The sequence below is a fragment of the Castor canadensis genome, chromosome 9, assembly GCF_047511655.1.
Source record: "Castor canadensis chromosome 9, mCasCan1.hap1v2, whole genome shotgun sequence".
NCBI lineage: Eukaryota > Metazoa > Chordata > Mammalia > Rodentia > Castoridae > Castor > Castor canadensis.
The window spans coordinates 10,272,257-10,290,011 of NC_133394.1; the positions used below are offsets into that span (position 1 = coordinate 10,272,257).

General features: G+C 41.9%; 1 protein-coding gene across 1 annotated transcript in view; it reads right to left on the reverse strand.

The window, feature by feature from the left end:
- Positions 1 to 17,755, reverse strand: part of Tbc1d9 (TBC1 domain family member 9) — a 94,270-nt gene that overhangs the window by 11,661 nt on the left and 64,854 nt on the right. The window contains exons 7-15 of the mRNA XM_020171471.2: positions 17,264 to 17,470; positions 16,204 to 16,374; positions 15,495 to 15,645; positions 10,824 to 11,038; positions 8,966 to 9,083; positions 7,423 to 7,708; positions 7,025 to 7,154; positions 2,336 to 2,434; positions 2,095 to 2,163 (exon numbers count right to left, since the gene is read on the reverse strand). Coding sequence (XP_020027060.2) covers positions 2,095 to 2,163; positions 2,336 to 2,434; positions 7,025 to 7,154; positions 7,423 to 7,708; positions 8,966 to 9,083; positions 10,824 to 11,038; positions 15,495 to 15,645; positions 16,204 to 16,374; positions 17,264 to 17,470 — 1,446 coding nt within the window. The remainder of the gene's footprint in view (positions 1 to 2,094; positions 2,164 to 2,335; positions 2,435 to 7,024; positions 7,155 to 7,422; positions 7,709 to 8,965; positions 9,084 to 10,823; positions 11,039 to 15,494; positions 15,646 to 16,203; positions 16,375 to 17,263; positions 17,471 to 17,755) is intronic.

Sequence of the window (17,755 nt, forward strand, 5' to 3'; positions counted from 1 at the left end):
GACCAAAACGTCTGGCAGGGCTGGGCGCCAGTGGCTCACACCTATAATCCTAGGTACTCAGGAGGCAGAAATCAGGAGGATCACAGTTCAAAGCCAGCCCAGGGCAAATAGTTTGTGAGATCCTATCTCAAAAACAAAAATCAGAAACCAAAAACCAAAAAAACCCAAACCCATCACAAAAAGGGCTGGTGGAATGGCTTAAGGGGTAGGCCCTGAGTTCAAACCCTAGCACCACAAGAGAAAAAAAAAAGCCTGGCAGAGTGCCTGATATACATCAATGACTAAATATGTGCTTGTGAAAAATGAACTGAAGCCAATTGAAATGTTCCAAAGTTTCAAGAAAGCATCCATAACAAGGTTTTTTCTTTTTTTTTTTTTTTTGTGGTACTGGGGTTTGAACTCAGGGCTTCATGCTTGCTTGCCACTTGAGCCCTCCACTAGCCCCCTAACTAATGTTTTTTTATTTTGGATTTCAGAGTACCAGAGACACCTCCCATTCCAGAGTCCAACCAAGGGTCTCTGGTTCTCTTTTGGGGCTCTGAGGACTCAGGCCCTTGTGTTTGTCAATGCACGTTAAGGGAGGGTCTTGGAGGACAAGAAACGCTTGCCTTCTTCTTTAGGCATGGTCTCAGGGTTCAAATGTCACACCTGGTACCTGAGGTCACAGAGCAGAAGCAGCCAAGCCCAGGAAAGATGAAGCTTCGAGGTTCTCCAGATCTGGGACTTCTGTACAAACAGCATTGTGTTCCTCCTTCTGAGGTGCCCCAAGTCCACCTCCTCTTCCTACTATCACAGCCCTTTCTCTTGCCTACCCCCAGAGTAACCCCCACTTCTCTTTAGTTCTCTAGGATCCTGGTCTTACCCCACAACCACGCTGCACAGCCGATTCCCCTGGTCCTCAGCCCGCCTGCCAAACCTGGCCTTGGTCAGATCATCCATTTTCCTTTGTGAAACAGAGGGCCCCTTCTTTATGGATAAACAACCAACACCGAGCAGCTAACTACAGGTGTTTAACTTGTATGAATAAAACATTACTGAACTGGCACATGGTGGAGATGTCACTCTCAGGTGCTGAATGGAGGCTGGGTTGGGACTTCTGTCATCCCCTCTGTTGGTAACAGTGTCCCTGTACAAAGCTAACAAGCCATGAAACTTTGAGGACCTTGGTCTTTGGGTCTCAGTTCTTCATCAGAAGGATATGAGGGCCAAGGTATATTGATAATTGTTAATGGAATACACACTTTTGGCACATGTACTGGGGGGAGAACTTTACCAGGCACTAGAAAAACGCAAATGAGTAAGGCAGTGGTGCCCTCTAGTGGCTACCAGGCAAGTGGGCCCATCAGCAAGAACATTTACTCCAAGCTGTCCCTCTGTAAGAATTGTCAGGGTTCCACCCTGACCCCTGTGCCTCTTCCTCTGTCTTCTCCTGTACTAGCTCTGCATTGCTCAAAACAGTCAAGTTTATTTCTGACAGTATATTTCAGATTGTGATAACATTGGTACTTACATCAAAGGGATCTTTTAAATACTTTCCCTGCCAATTGTCACATTTTAACTGATCATGTTGCTAATGATAGTTATGGCAAAAAGTATTTTTTAGAAGAAAAATATACACTGATTTTATTGCTAACATATTTTCTTATTGGGGATCAAGACTGTTAGGTGCTCAGTTATAAAATGGAAACCACAGAAATGTAACCAATGATGCTTTTTCTGAGACATTCAAACAGCTTAATATTATCTTTTCCTAAGGGTGCTTTACAGCTTAATATAGAAAATTATAAGTTACAAGAATTTCAGCCTGATTTTTAAGAAAGCAATAACCTATTTTCTTAGGCTCAAGAAAAGAGCTACAATATTATCTGCAGTAGAAGGAAGCTAACATAGCAACTTAAATTAGTCTTAAGAATCTGCTTATTTTTATACTAAGTACTACAGTTTTGAATGCCCAGCTCTGTCTTCCTGGTCATGTATGCAGAGACTCATGTACCTCTTAACTTCACAGAAAAATCAAGAACTCAAGGAATTATTAAAGTGAACCCTTTCATCTTTCATCTCTTTGAGTGGGCAGAGATTTGCTTTGAAACTCACCTTGAAGAGAGCATAAAGTTCTTCCAGCTCATCAATGGTGAAGGAAGTTTCTGTCACAATGGTTCGTACCTGTGAAAGGAATAAGAATGGTGAATTTCACAAACTCAAGGAATGCCATATTGGGAAAGCCCCTCATCTTTTTTGGCTAAGCCCCCTTCAGTTCTGTCATTCAGGGATTCATGAGCCAGCAGGAGAGGGATCACGAATGGAAAAGGTCTCCTGCTCCTCATCAAAGACTTACCACGTTGCGTTTCGTGGTATCCTCCAGTGTCTGGATGACTTTCAGTCTCTGCTTGAACCTCATCTGATCAATCAAATCTGCTCGGATAGTTCCAAATTTCTGCAAAGGAGCCATAATGGTATTTCTGAAAAAACCTGCTAAAGTGCACTGTCATGTCTTCAGAGTGGCTGAAATTCTTAACTCATGGAATAAAAGACTTGTCACATGACAGGTGACCTAGACTATACTCTTATTTATGGTCTTAAAGCCACTTAGGGACTACAAACAAACAACCTGGGAATTCTGAAGCATCTCTCGGCTGAATGAAATTTCAAAGTCAAACGTGTCTTTCTCAAGGCAACAGCTCAAGAAGAAGAAGGCATAAATTAGGCTTTGAGTGACAAAATGCTTTAGAGAAACAATGTTCTTGACAAGAGAAAGGAAAGATGAATTAATAATAGACTAGAGGGTTGGGTGAAATAGTGGTAGGAGGCTCCCAGCTCCTTCAACAGTAGACATCCATATGGGCCAGGAACCTATGCCATGTGCTCTGCAGGCACGTGCTGACCTGGCACCTCTTCAGACTCCAAAATGCCTCGCACTGCCTGCATGTTTGTGGAACTAAATTTCCCATCTGATGGTAGAGAAAGAACAAGTAACGCTTTATGTTTGTTAGTGATGCAAAAGAAAAAGAAATTCTACTTCAAGTATGAGGCCTGATACATGCTAAACAATGCCTGCAATGAATAAATGCATTTAAGGATAAAGGAAAAGTGAGAGACAATACTAAGTGTTGGCAAGAGTAAGGTGCAATCCAAGCTCTCCTATACTGTTGCTTGGAGCGTCAACTGGCACAGCCATTTTGGAAGTCTTTCTAGCGATATCTACCAACGAAACAGATGCATTCCTAAGCATCTTGTACCTAAAGAAAAGTGTATATAGGTTGGACTTTTAAGTGTATACAGTGTATATGGGTGCCTGTACAGCTGCAGGCCTAGGGACTTTACCCCACATGGGATGTAAAACCACTGGCTTACATTCTAATTAAGTAAAGGAGTAATATCATCTGATTCTGGTTTAGAAGGACCACTCCATTCCCAATGCTTTATGCCTGTCTGATGTGCTGCCCAACACACTAAGGGCTCCATTAGTGGCTAGCATTGTCAGATTTAGGAAATAAAAACAGGAAATACAGATAAACTTTATTATCAGTATGTCCTAGTCAACATCAGTCCTGTATTTTATGTAGTAACTCTATAAACAGCACTGCTGTAGAGCAGTGCTGCTCCCTGTATATTTCCTAGGTTGTGGATTACAGCAAAAGTCTACGCTTTTCGAGTTCTTTCTACCTTCTCCTTATTTTTGAAAGGCCTAATTCATGGAGCTAAGCTTTGACCCAGGCATTCTTTCTCATAATCAGAACAAAAGAATACACTGAAATTTCTGGCCATGGCCAGCCTATCTTCTACCAGTAATGCAGGCAGTGGTTGCTATGATGGTCATCATTAATAAGACAGACACATGGACTCATACCTATTGTCCATATGCACAAACTATGCCTGTGTGTGATTAGCCACATCTTCCCTACTCAACACTTCTCACTGGACCAGGTCCCTTGAACACAAATCACCTCTGATGGCTGTTTGTCTGCTATAAGGCCTACAAAGGGCCTTCCAGAAGGACATGTCAGCCTATAAGGTAAACTTTAAGGCTGGAACTTTTCTTCTACTTCTGTATAACTGTCAAAAGTACAGAGCCTCACTCACAGGGTCCACACAGAGAAAAATGACACCTCATCTATCCACATAATCTCTTTCAATAAGGGCTTGGCAGGATTTATAGCAAGTGAGATTTCACCCACGAGGCATTATGGGTTAAGTTATGATCTCACCAGGTGGATCAATTTCAGACCAACCTGGGAGCCCTGGGCCCTATTTCAAAAGATGAATGTGCTTTCAGTACTTCTTTCCTACTTTTCATTTATATGACTAATTATTCTGCAGAACAAAAAGAAAAGTGCTGTGCTATGTACCTCAGAACACTCAGGTGTCACGCCTTAGTCCAAACCAGGTTACATTGGCTTCAGTGATCAGTGACCCCATTCTGCACTTAGGGCAGTGAATTGCAGCCCCTACTTGGAAACTCATGGGGAGCTTAAAAATAATTATTCTTGGGCTTTCTCCAGAGATCCAGATTTAATTGGTCTGGAATGAAGCCTGGGGATGTATATTTTTTTAAAAAAAAGCTTGATTTAAAAAGTTTTAAAGTGATTTAATGCACAAGCAGGATGGAGAACTACTAGTCTCATGGTTAGAAGGGGGAAGAAGATGGGCAAGGATCTATGGTGCTCTCTTTAAGCTCATCTATAAGGTGTTGGAGAGCCACTGCAAATGAACAGGTAGTGACAATTAAGCAGAGAGGAGGCAACAAAAACCCAGCCATCATGTGTTAAAGAGCAGGTAAGGCAGGCAGTGATATAATCAGAAGTGCTGCCTTCCCCAGCAGAGGAAGGAAGCTGTCCTGGGTCCTTCAGTAGGAGGCTTGGCAGCCTCAGGGTACCATTAGGGATCAGCCAGGCAGGATGCAAATGGAAACCAGCCTTCCGCCCTGTCTCAGTTGTCTCTTTCCCATTAAAAAAGGGCAAAGTGCCAACCTCAGCGTGTTGCTAGCTTATGTGCTGTCAAGAGTAAAGCTGAGTTTCCATACTCTAAGCAGTATTACTTTGATCCAGAGTCTTGTAACAATAAAGGTTCTGAGGGGATGCAATCCGCAAGCACAAACCATTGCCTACAATCTTACACGATCTTTCTCTGAAAGAATAAGTCATCCCAAATTTCTGATAAGAGCATTATCTAAAAGTCCTGGGGCAATGATTTTTAAAAATGCTTTAGGATAATAACCAGCATTGAAAACAGTGAAGTGAAATAGCATTTTTGTTGTTGTTTGGTTTTTTTTTGAGACAGGGTCTTACTACATAGTCCAGGCTGGTCTGAAACCCACTTGGTAGTCCAGGCTGACCTCAAAATCACGATCCTTTTACCTCCATCTCCAGAGTCCTGGAATTAAAGACATGTGCTTGCTACCATATCTAGTGAAACAACCATTATTAATTTCTGATAGTGGAAATATAAATGGGAAAATCTTTATGGAAATTGTACAGTGAGGGCCAGAGGCTTGGAAATCACATTTTTTTTATCTACTGCTGCAAATTAATTTCTAGGATTCTAAGAATATAGTCAGATGTGGTATTTGTGTTCAAGTTTATCATAGAATGCCATTATCAGGCTGAAAAATTAAAACAAGGCAAAGTAAATGTCCAACAAAAGGGGACTTGTTAAATAGATTTTGTTAACTCATTAATGCACAATATTAATGCACAGTTTATTGAAATCATGCCTTCTAGCTGGGTGTGGAGTGTCAATGAAAATTTAAAAAATAATTATCAGTCTTTCTCCCATAATGAGTTAAAGATACATATTTCTGACGAGGTTTCTAGATTCACACTGGTTTTAAGCTTTGACTTTAAAAGAGATTTCCTGACCTTTCCTATTGCTTTATTTCTCATCTCCAGCTTGGTGCTAGCTGGAAAACTAACAATCTCGAGTATTCTACAGAAAGCACAGCGTGCCCAGCAGAACATTCGTGCTTTCTCTCACTTAATGACTGTTACTATAGAAGTTTACAGAGCCAAGGATGAAGAAATAAGAAAGCAAGTGTCACGGGCACTGAATCCCTGGCACCCCACAAGCTTCCAGCAGCTCAGGGACACATAGTCAGTCCTATGGTCTCTCCACCCTAGAAGCTCCTTCGTTCTGAACTCAGCAGTAGATCAAACTGAGTTAAGGGTATCACGGACCAGCAGGTACCTCCTCAGCAAGGTCAAGCAGTTTCACAGAAATCCCAGGACTCGGGTCCATGCTAGCCTGTAACAAGGCATTCATAGGTCTCAGATTATCTACTTCAGAAGATTCTTAAGTACTGAGTGTGGAAACAGGGAATGAATCAACCTGTGAAGGTCGCCACACCTGCTCCCTACAGCCTTTCTCCAATCTGCCCAGCTGCTGCCAGATCAGGCTTGAGAGCAAGTGTAACAAAGTGAAGGGTCAGATCTCATTGTGCCATTTGCTACCAAGGACTTAGACCTGCTGAATGTCCTAGGCTGCATATGGTGTCTATTTCAGGAGACCAAAACTCTCAGCTAGCAGGTAGCTGCCTACCTCTGGCAACTGGTTCTCACAAGGTAAAAGGAAGCAGGTAAACCCAGGGGTTGCACTATGGTTGGAATATTTTTGTCCTCTCCAAAACTTGACTCCCAATACAACAGTGTCCAGAGGTGGGGCCTTATGGGAGGTCTTTAGGTCAGGAGGACTCTGACTTTATGAATTAATGCTGCTATTAAAAGGGCATGCAGGAGTGGGTTCTCTTTTCTGTTCCTCTGCTATGTGAAGACATGGTCTTCCTCCCTTCTGGAGGACAGTGTTCAAGGCACCATTTTAGAAGTACAGAGCCAGGGCCTCAATCAGCCAGCACCTTGACCTTGACCTTCCCAGCCTCTAGAAGTGTGAGAAACTAATTCCTGTTCTTTATAGATTGCCTAATCTGTGGTATTCTGTGACAGCAGCACAAGATGGTCAGTGTGGGACACATGTCCAGCTGGGTGCTCCTGGCAACCTCAGGGCACGGTTAACACCCTGAGGAGGCAAAGCCTACCTCGTAGGAAGTTCCGATGAGTCCGAAAATGTCCACCGCTGGATAGGGCTCCACATCGTCACTGAGCAGGGAGTGCAGGTGAGGGATAGGAGGCAGTGTGCTGTCTTTGTTGGTCACACTGTCTAAGTACCTACGGGAAGACGTCAGCAGTCACTGGAGACTAATCAAGAATTCACCCATTATAGTTCTTACTCATTTCCTGCAAACTCCGCATTTGAAAACAAAACTAGCACTTCCTTAAGATCAGAAAGAAAAAGCATATGAACATAAATCCTCAGTCACAGACAGATGGGGACATCATGACTGCCATCAAGTCAACGGGGACTCATGAAATGATGGAGAAAGAACCAGGGGAAGAGACCCGCAGGCGGTTTTCCAAGCTGGATTTAGCACTGTACCTTCCCAAAACAGTCATGGCCTCTCCGTCATCCTTGCAGTTCAACAGTTTGTCCACATTTGCATCCAGCACAGCCAGGGCCAACTGGAATATCACTTTGATTCCTTCATAGAAGAAACAATCCACGACCACCACTGCACTCTCAAAAGGCATCACGCTAAGAAACAGTGTGAGGAACCAGGACAGGGAAATGGTGGAGATCACACCCAAGTCCTGCATGCAGTCGTACAGCTGTGGGACATAGTCGCGTGCAAGCTCTTCAAAGACACCTTGGTCCACCAGTGCACCTGTGAGGGCGTGACACAGAAGGACATCGGTTAGCCCTACCTCTTCTTCCTGAACAGCCCAAGCACATGGCTTGACTGTAATAATCCCGTTCATAATCTAGTCCCTTTCTGCCACTGTCCACCACTACCGAATACGAATGACCAAGGTATCCACATAGCTTAGGTACCAGCTTAGCTCTGACAGCCTCTTCTCCTTCTGGGGGTCTTCCTGTCCCATTTTTCTACCATACAGGAGCAGTAACATGACAAGAATAAAGACTGTTGGAAAACCCAGTTTACAAAGATTGCATGACATACACTCATTTTGTTGGTGATGCATGAAATATGCTCCTATGTAGCTCCAGAAATACCTGTAAGCAGCTTCTTTGGCAAACTTAAAAGAATTCCACCTGTATACATTCATAATCAACTAAATGACATTGTTGGAGAATATTTTCAATGAAGTAGATTTGTTCCTAAAAGTTTACAAATATGATAGAACACAAGAGGGAAGCATAGAGCAGGCATACCACAAGGAAAAATTTGTCCTGATAAAATGAATGTCTAATACTTGAGAAGGGATTACAAGAAGTAATGGCAATAATTCGGTGGTTGTTTGCTTTATAATGAAACCTTCTGAAATATGCCTCATAAACATAGCATTGGATAAACCTTTATATGCTATTTTCTCCCTCCAAACAATGCCACCTTGGATATTTCTGCTTTCCATAGGTTTGATCCTCTTTATTAAGTAATTTTGGTTTTTTTGGTCAGGCCTCTTTATGTTTTTTTTTTTAAGTTCTTAATTTTTTTTATCATGCTGGAGGTACATTGTGGCATTTACAAAGGTTCTTACAGTATAGCAAATACATCATAGTTGAATTCACCCCTCCTGTCTTTGTTAATGGTTGGTGTATTTGGTGTAGCTCTTACATGTTACAAAGTGACCCACACATCAAGTGTTTTCTAGAACAATTTCTGTAGCAATGATACCTGTGGATTCTGTTAGACTCCATGAGGCTCTTTTTTAATGTTCTTAAATTGCCTTTATAGAATAAAACTATCACAAAGAGCAAGAATCAACTACATCTCCACATTTCACAGGTCACCTTCTTTACAGCTATATTTATTCAAGCTCTGGCATTTCCATCTTGAAAAATGAGCAGCCTGCTCCTTTGTCGCTAATGGCAGTCTGGACATGGTGTTTGAGCTGGTTCCAAGCTAAAATCATCTTGCCGATGAGATACGAGTTCAGATGAGAGCCACATGCCCACATACCGACCACTCTGGTGTTGTAGTAATCCGGAAGCATACGTTCACACAAGGCCACGAGCAGCCAGAAAGCTTCTTCCTCTTTGGCGTAAAGAAGCAGCACTGAAGTGACAATATTCATGGCCTAATGGATGAAAGAGGATGTCATCAAATACATCAAACACACTTTAAAGTATAAACACATTTTTAACCTAAAAAACTGCTGAGTTATTTTTATAGCCTCCAGCACTATCAATCTTCTTCTGAGTTTTGCTTTATGATCCTTTAAAATGTAAAAGCAAGTAGTCTTTGAGCCAGTGATTGCTAAGTCTTTATTAGCACCACTGTTCATCTAACTGAACCCTACACGTGTACAGGCAAATCCTTATTCCAAAAATTTTGCCCAAAGGCTGTTTGGCAGAGCTTTCAACTTGCTAAAATCTCTCAGTATTCTTAATCTTTAACTCAGTAAGGTAAATATTTCCTTTTAACCTTCCAAAATGGCTTCTATTACAAGTAGACAGGTTCTCCTCAGAGAACAATGAAGCCTTTCAAAGTTGGAGGCCTGGCCCATTACTTCTATCTGGGTAAAAAGATGGTCATGATAAGTAACAGTGATTAAATTCTAAAGTAACCTTACTTTATTAAAAGATACTATCAGGCAACTCATAACCACTCAGCAGCTCAAATATGTTAATAGTCCCCTTAATTAGAAAAGGAAGATCAAAAGGTAAATATGAATTCTGTTATAGTAGAAGCCAAGTAACTAATGTACTTCCTTTGATCTTCCAGATTCCAGAAATTGTTCCTCAGGCTTCTACAATATAAAAGGTATTTTGGCCTAATAGGCTCTTTCTTGCAAGTCTTATTACTCTCTTAAAAGTGAAATCATTATGAAAATTCCACTTGAGAATTAACCTGCTGTTTCTAGTCCATGATCACGGTTACAGTCAGTTCCTAGGCCAAATTGGTTTTTCAAGGTTCTGGACTAGGAAGTGAGGGACAGGGAGACATGAGACATTCCAGTAACAAGTCTCATACAGCTAAAATACAGCTGTATGAGAAAAAAGCCAAAGCTACAAAGTTTAATTAATCAGTTTGGAGGCATATTTAAATTAAGTCTGATTGAGAAGACAAATAATGGGGTACAGTGAGACAGGTGTGTGTGTGTGTGTGTGTGTGTAGGGGCAGGAGTTAAGCCTTTTTCACTTTTTATCAGGATGGTCAAAGAAGGCCTCTCTGATGATGTGGTCTTTGACTCTTGGAGTTTCCCAAATTGTCCCTAGGTGATTTTAGTTGGCACGCTGGCAACATTTTTGTGTTATGCTGAGTTAGACATTTATTTTACTGTGTATTAAAATGTAACCCTAGCACAGGAAAGCTGTGTTCCAAGGACATTATTGCTTGAGAGGATGTGCCCATCCCCAGGGAAAGCCCTGTGCTGACATGCAACCTGTGCCTCCAAGGTGGGATGAGGGGAAGACCAGGAATGGTCAGAAGGACATTTCGCAGGTCACCCAGCTAGACAGTGGCTGGCCAGGAAGGATACCATGTCTTCTGACTTCTTTCTCAGTGTAGTAGTTCTTGACTCAGGGTGACTTTGCTCCTCCAGGGAGATTTGGTAATGTCTATAGGTAATTTTGATCATTGCAGGTAGGGCTCTCACTGGCGTCAAGCAGATGGGGTCAGGAATGTTACCAATATCCTACAAAGCATTGAACAATGTCCCCACAAAGAATTACCCACTCCACAATGATAGGGCCATGGTTGACACATCCTGGTTCTGCAATAGCTCCATTAACCATAAAGCTTTCCTTTACAACACTGACTGGCTACTGAAACAAAAAACTAATTTCTGAAAGTATGAACTCTCTGTGACATTCACCTGGCAATACCCTATGTTGGGATTCCGAAAAGCGTAGGCTGTTAAGACTCTCCTCAGAGCAGCAATGCCCATTTCATTCTGGAAAGCTGGGTGCTCTGGAAGGGAGCGGTGTAAGTCCCTCTCAATCTCTTCAGTGGCAAGATTGTACTTCCCCATGGACTTCTCCACCAGATCCTCATAGTACCCAGGATGTGTGGCCTTTTCATTGATGGCACCTGGGAAACACACAACAGATACAAAATTTAAAAAGGAGAGGGGGAGTGGCCAGGCATGGTGGTGCATACCTGAGGAAGGAGGATGGAAAGTTACGGGCCAGCCTGTCTGCTGAACCTCCTCACTCCCCTTTCACTTGGAGGAAATTTGTAAAATAAAATCAAATCCATACAGATGTGGTATGTTTCAATGACACCTAAACTGGTTCATTTTCCTGTGGCCTGCTTTCCTGTTCCTGCTTCATAACAAGGATTTAAAAAATTCTCCGAGCATTTCCAGGCTACAAAACTGTGCTCCAAGCAGCTTCTACAGACAGTTCTGAGGGTCTTCTTAGGAGTACAGGGGTTGGCAATCAGAGAAAGCCAGCTTTGTCCTCCCCCCTCTTCTCCCTCCCTCAACCACAGCAGCTTTGCTTTTATTTTACTGGGCTTTTGTTAAGATTTCACTTGTAAAGAAGGATGCCTTTCAAAGTAAGTTTGAAGCTATTTGCTAAAGGGTTAGCTGTGACGGACTTAAGTAGCCACATGGATGGGTAGGAGGAGGATGTAGGACTGGAGGAATTTTAAAGTTGCAGGCAGTGGACAGGGTATTCCTGATAACAGTGAGCCATGTTACTGATGGGAGATTCAGATGGCAGGAGTGGGAGTGGAGAGCTGGGCTGAGAATGCTCACATGAGATATTTGTGTTAAGACTCTTGAAGACAGAAAAACCAAATAGGCAGATATCTAAAGCTAAATCTAAATACAAATCTATATTGCTACTAAGAAAATTGAATTCACATGAGCCCATACCTCACACCATATACCAACACCAAAAACACTTAAAGATAAGACCTGAAACCAAAAACTACTAGAAGAAAACAGCAAAAGGGCTCTTAAGCCAATCATACACAAGGCAAAGGCAGGAAAAGTAAAAATAGGTAAGTAAGAGTATATAAAATTTCAAAGCTTTGCACAACAAAGGAAACAATTAATAGAGTGGAAAAGCAGCCAATAGCATGGAAGAAAATATCTTCAAACCATGTATCTGATAAAGAGTAAGTATCCAAAAAGTAAAAAAATAAGGAATTCATATAACTCAATAGCAAAAAACAAAAAATCCAAAAAACCCAAACAACGATAACAGACAGACATGAAAGCACAGTGGCAAATTCAACAGAAAAAAATTGTGCATCAAAGTACACCACCTAGATATGAAAAGGTGATTCATAGATCGGGAAAATTTGATAATGGGCTTACATGTAAATATATATTTAAAACTCTTACACTCTGTAATTGAACTCTTAAGCCAGGCTCATGTCTGTATTCCTAGCTGTTCAGAAGGCAGAGATTAGGAGGATCCCAGTTTGAAGTCATACTGGGCAAATAATTGAAGAGACACTATCTCCAAAATACCCAACACCAAAAAGTGCTGATGGAGTGGCTCAAGTGGTAGAGCACCTGCCTAGCAAGCGTGAGGCCCTGAGTTCAAACTCCAGTCCCACCAAAATAAATAAGTAAATAAATAACTCTTTACACTCTGTCATTAAAAGACAACCTAATTAAAAGTGGGCAAAGAAGATAAATGAATGGCTAAGAAGCAAACTAAAACCTTCATGAGCCATCAAGGAAATTCAATCAAGACCACAATGAGAAGTTACTTCCTATGACTAAGATAACTGTAATAAAAAGATAGTAACAAGTGTTGGGGATGATATGGAGAAATCAGAACCCTCCTTCTTTGCTGATGGGAATGTGAAAAGGTGCAGCTGCTTAGGAAAACATCCCACCAGTTGCTTAAAAAGTTAAACAGAGAAATTCCACTTCCAGCTCCATACTCTGGAGAAATGAAAGTGTGTACCCACGCAAATGCTTGTACATGAATGCTCACAGCAGTAATATTTGTAATAACCAACTAACTAAATGCTCATCCATTGATAAATGGATAAAGAAAGTGTAGCACATGTCTACCAGGGTAAATTTCACTATAAAACAAGGAATGAAATGATATATCCTACAATGTGGTTGAACTTTGAAAATGTTATTTTAAGCCAGGCATAGTGTTGCATAACTGTAATGCTAGAACTTAGGCAGAGGCAGGAGGATCATGAGTTCAAGGTCAGTTGGGGTACACCATGAGTTCAAAGCCAGCTTGTGCTACACAGCAAGACTGCCTCAAAAGTCCAAGGTCTGGGGATAGAGCTTTGTGTAGAGTGCTTGCCTAGCATGTGTAAGGCCCTAGGTTCAATCCCCAGAACTGCAAAACAAAAACAAAAACAAAACCTAAGTGAAAGAACTCAGTTACAAAAATTACACATTGTATGAGTCTATTTATATGACATATTCATTCAGGGTAGATAAATCTATAAAGAAAGTATATTAGTAGCTGCCATGGGGATGGGAGGGGTCTTGAGAGAAATGGAGAATGACTGGTAAAAGGTATAGAATGTTTTTTTCTGTGGGGGGACAATGACAATGACAATGTTCTAAAATTAATTGTGCTGATCACTATGCAAGTCTGTGAATATACTAAAAATCATTGAACTGTACACTTTAGTAAATTGTGAGTTAAATCCTAATAAAGCTTTCACATGAAAAAAGAAAAAACAAAAAATTATGTGTAGAATGACAGGGAAAACATTCACAGCTTGGAAGCCATAATCCCTGACCCACTGGGCTGGTTCATCCTTGACACTGATGATGACTGAGAGCCAGGCGACCAGTCAACCCTGCCTAGGGAAAGGCGGCGTGGTGCACAGCATCAGAACATCGACTTTGGCTGTTCTCAAGGGGACCTATGGCACGTCACTTCAGTGGGCCACTGAGTCCAGGTGCTGGGGCAGTGGCCTTCCAGGTCATGGGAAGTGGGTGAGTCTCAGGATGGGTTCCCCAAGCAGGAGCTGGGGGACAAGCTGGCTTCTACATGAATCCCACCCCAGTGTGTGGAAATATGGGCTCAGGTATCCACCCAACAGAGGGCAATGTGCAGACATGTCACCCTGCAATGGCACAGGAAACATGGGGTATCACCCTACAAGTATCTACCTCTGCAACAGCACTGTGTAGGGCTGTCGTGCGCTAGTTTCCTGGTGCTCCTTCGGAGTTTCATTTTCATCTAGAATGGGACTATAAATAACTTCTAATTTGAATGAGGAGTAGGAAATGAACTTTTTCATTACCGCCAATGATTGCAAGCTGGTTGTCAAGGTGACCAGTTCACCAGAACACACAGAAGACAAAAGAAGACTGTATAGTACTGATCAACTTGATCTGTAATTAGAGAAAATTTGACTCGAGTTTGGGCTTCTAAATGAGGTGCTGTGGCTGGCTTACTTCAGGAAAATGAAAAAAAAAAAAAAAAGAAGACAAGTAAACGAGACTAGAACAAACCAGGTTTACACAAAATAGATACAATCAGTTATTTTTCAGGACTCAATCCTCATACTTCTGAGATGTTTGTGTATCTTATTATGGGCAACTTGACCATTTTTATATACTTTTAGAAAGAGCTAAAGGTTTTTAAAGGCTTTTCTGTAAATCTGGTAACTACTTTTTTCAGTTTAATGTCATTTTTCAGTAAAGGAATTTAATAATGGTACTTGTGTTAGACCATCTCAGACTCAAGTAAAAATATTCACGTAAGTCTGTTTAGCATGATTTTGCCTTCTAAGCCTCCAATCTGGATTTAACAACTGATTTACCCAAAGTTATATTCTGGTGTTGGACAGGAAGACCCCTGGGAAACATGGCAGAAATAAATAATTCATAAGTTTTAAATAACTTTCATTATAGTATATTGCTAAAATTGTTTTATTAGTTTTTATTTGTTAATCTTACTGTGCCACATCTTTACGTTAAACTTCATCATTAGAATATATTATGTATGTATAAGAAAAAACCTGGCACATATAGGGTGCGGTACTATGGTGGATTCAAGCATCCACCCCCAAGGAGTCTTGAAAAGTATCCCCTGAAGATTGGTAGAACTGCTTACCACTCAAGATAGAATATAGGGAGCCACCTCTGCAGCTCCAGTGATGACCAAAGACTTAAGGAGGAAGGACAGTCAAGGAGGAGGAGGCTTTCTATTCCTTCATTTTCTCCCACCTCCCCAATCCAACGAGGGCCCTATGGGCCACTTAACCACTCTCAATGAAGTCATCATAGCAAGGAAACACGAACTCCCCAGATCACAAAGTACTGCACTCCCTTACTTCCGGTTCTGTTTTTCCTCAAATAGCCTCATTTAAGAAATGGAAGAGACCATTTCTTGGTGTTGTCAACATTAAACTGCTTACTGTGGTCCCTACAGAGTAACTGACACGCTGCACTACTTAAGTGAGGAAATGTGCTTTAGCTGTGACTCGGGGACCCGCTCATTGAAAGATGCTGGGATCTGTGCTTTAGCTGTGACTCGGGGACCGCTCATTGAAAGATGCTGGGAAACAGACCCCCATGTGAGAGCTGGGATCCGGGTACCTGAGAGCAGTAACCAGAGCTCCCCACGCATGCTCTCGGGGATGCCCTTCAGCACCAGCTCCCGCGTTTTCTCCGTGCGGTACATGCAGATGCCTTGTCCATACTCAGCAAAGTGAATCTTCCAGGCTTGCTCTTTCAAAAACTCCTTGGCCTAAAAGACATAATGAAACCTGACTACATTCCAAAGTACTCTGAAGAAGATAAAGAGAATTGTGATGGAAGGTCACATCTTCCCTGGTGAATGGAGCAGTCAAGTTCTGGACAGAATTCATGAGAACGGAGAACTCAGATTTTCTGAAGTTCTTTCTCAACTTCACACATTTATCATAGCCTGTGGTTCTGCAAGGAAGCTAAGTCAGAATTCTACTTACCTGACAAGGGGCAGTAGAATGCAAGTGAAAGTGAAATGTTTTTTAAACATGAGCTGAGAAATTGTGTACTTATTTGTTGGTTGACTTTTCCAATAGTTAAAAACAAAACAGTCACCCTTACCTTCTATAACTCTTGCCCCCTTCCATAAAGCCACTCTGAAACCTAATGACATATTTAGATAAAGATTGGCTCCATTTTTAAGGAAAACTCTCCATTTGAGACTTTTATAGACATTTATGTCCATTCATATAGACCTTTATGAGTTTACATATATGGAAACATTTTAATGGTATTGTTCTAATATGGCAAGTTTAGGGAAACAGCAAGAGGCACCCACCAATTTCGGGTTGAATTCCTCGGGAGACCGCTGCCGGTACATGGTCATCAGGGTCTGTGTGGCTGTGGGGACACTGTTGCTATTGAGGTTAAACTGGCGCTCACCCTCAGCATCAGAGCTGGTGCTTCTCTGGGGACTGGAGGAAACAAGGCTGCTGGGCCGAGAGTACACCTGCGGGTGCACAGAGGAGCAAGACGTTGGGAGGAGGTGGGCACTGAAGCCTACAGCTCTAGTGCTGTCTGTTTAGGTGGCGATAAAACCTTATGTTTTCCTAGATGTTTCTGCTGAAGAACCAGGAGAAACACAGCTAGTTGACACTTGGGCAGGGATTAGACAGCTGCATGGCTTACAGGATACAGCATTTCAATGTTCAAAGTAGGCCTACTTTGTATTTTAGATGCATGTTTGCAACAAAGTAGTTGGCTGTTTGTTGCTCTGATTTGCTATATGCAAAAATGCCACTGATCAATCAGGAGCTCATGGGACTGACAAATTTCTTCTCTAGTTTCTGCTGCCTCAAAAATGTCCATATAAATGGGCCGGGCAGTCAGAGACCCAGATGTTATATATGATCTTACCATCTTTAAACTCATTTTAGGTTATACCTAAGAATAAACTTGCTCTATCACTCCAGCTAGTCACCAATTTTCTCAGTGCTTCCATTTCCCTGAATGTTAGTCCAAGGCCTAATTCAATGGAAACCTGATGTCATCATTGAAAAAGTCATCATCATGAAGCTGTGTTTCAGATCTGAGAGATTTTATTTAGTGACTTCTATACCGTTCCCAACAATGTCACTATTTGGACAGGAGTCACTTGCTGTGTAATCAGAGCAAGTCATTTAAATAATATCCTCAACTGTAAAAGAGGCTCAGACCAGATGATCTCAAAGGTTCTTTCAGCTCTGTGATCCCAAATACAAACTCCTTGAGAACTAAAGGTAGTGTTTTATCCTAGCCTAGCTACAAAGCTGGATGATCAACCAAAACAGACCAGGCTGTGAACACTCTCTGGCAGAGTGTAAGACAATCCCCACCACCTCCGGGTGTCTTGCACGCACCTCATCATCTGAACTGTTGTAGCTTCCTGCGAACTCTTTGTCTGAGTATATTTTAGAAGTCGTCTGCTGCAGGAAATCGGAGATCCTCTGCACTAGAAAGTCTCTGTCTTTCAAATTGGCAAATAGGAAGGTCATCCTGTTTCTCGTGCTGATGGACAGAGGGCTTGGGAGCACACTGGAACTGTCAGCCTTCTCTACGATGGTCACCTGAAGAAACATGAGGCAGTCAGCATATGGATCAAGAGCCAGTCAAGGGCAGCCTCCAAGCAACATGGAGGAAGGACACAGCACATTGACTGCTCTGCAGGAATGACCCCTCGTTTACTGAGGCAAACTGGTTCCTTGACTCTGTCCCAATAAAATAAAAGTGCTCACAGCAAATCAAGCTGGAGTTTATACCCAAAACTGGAATTACCTTGCTGCTTTCTAAGCTGGTCTTTCTAGAACTGCTGGTTCTAAACTGGAGGTGATTTTGCCCCCACTACTACCCCA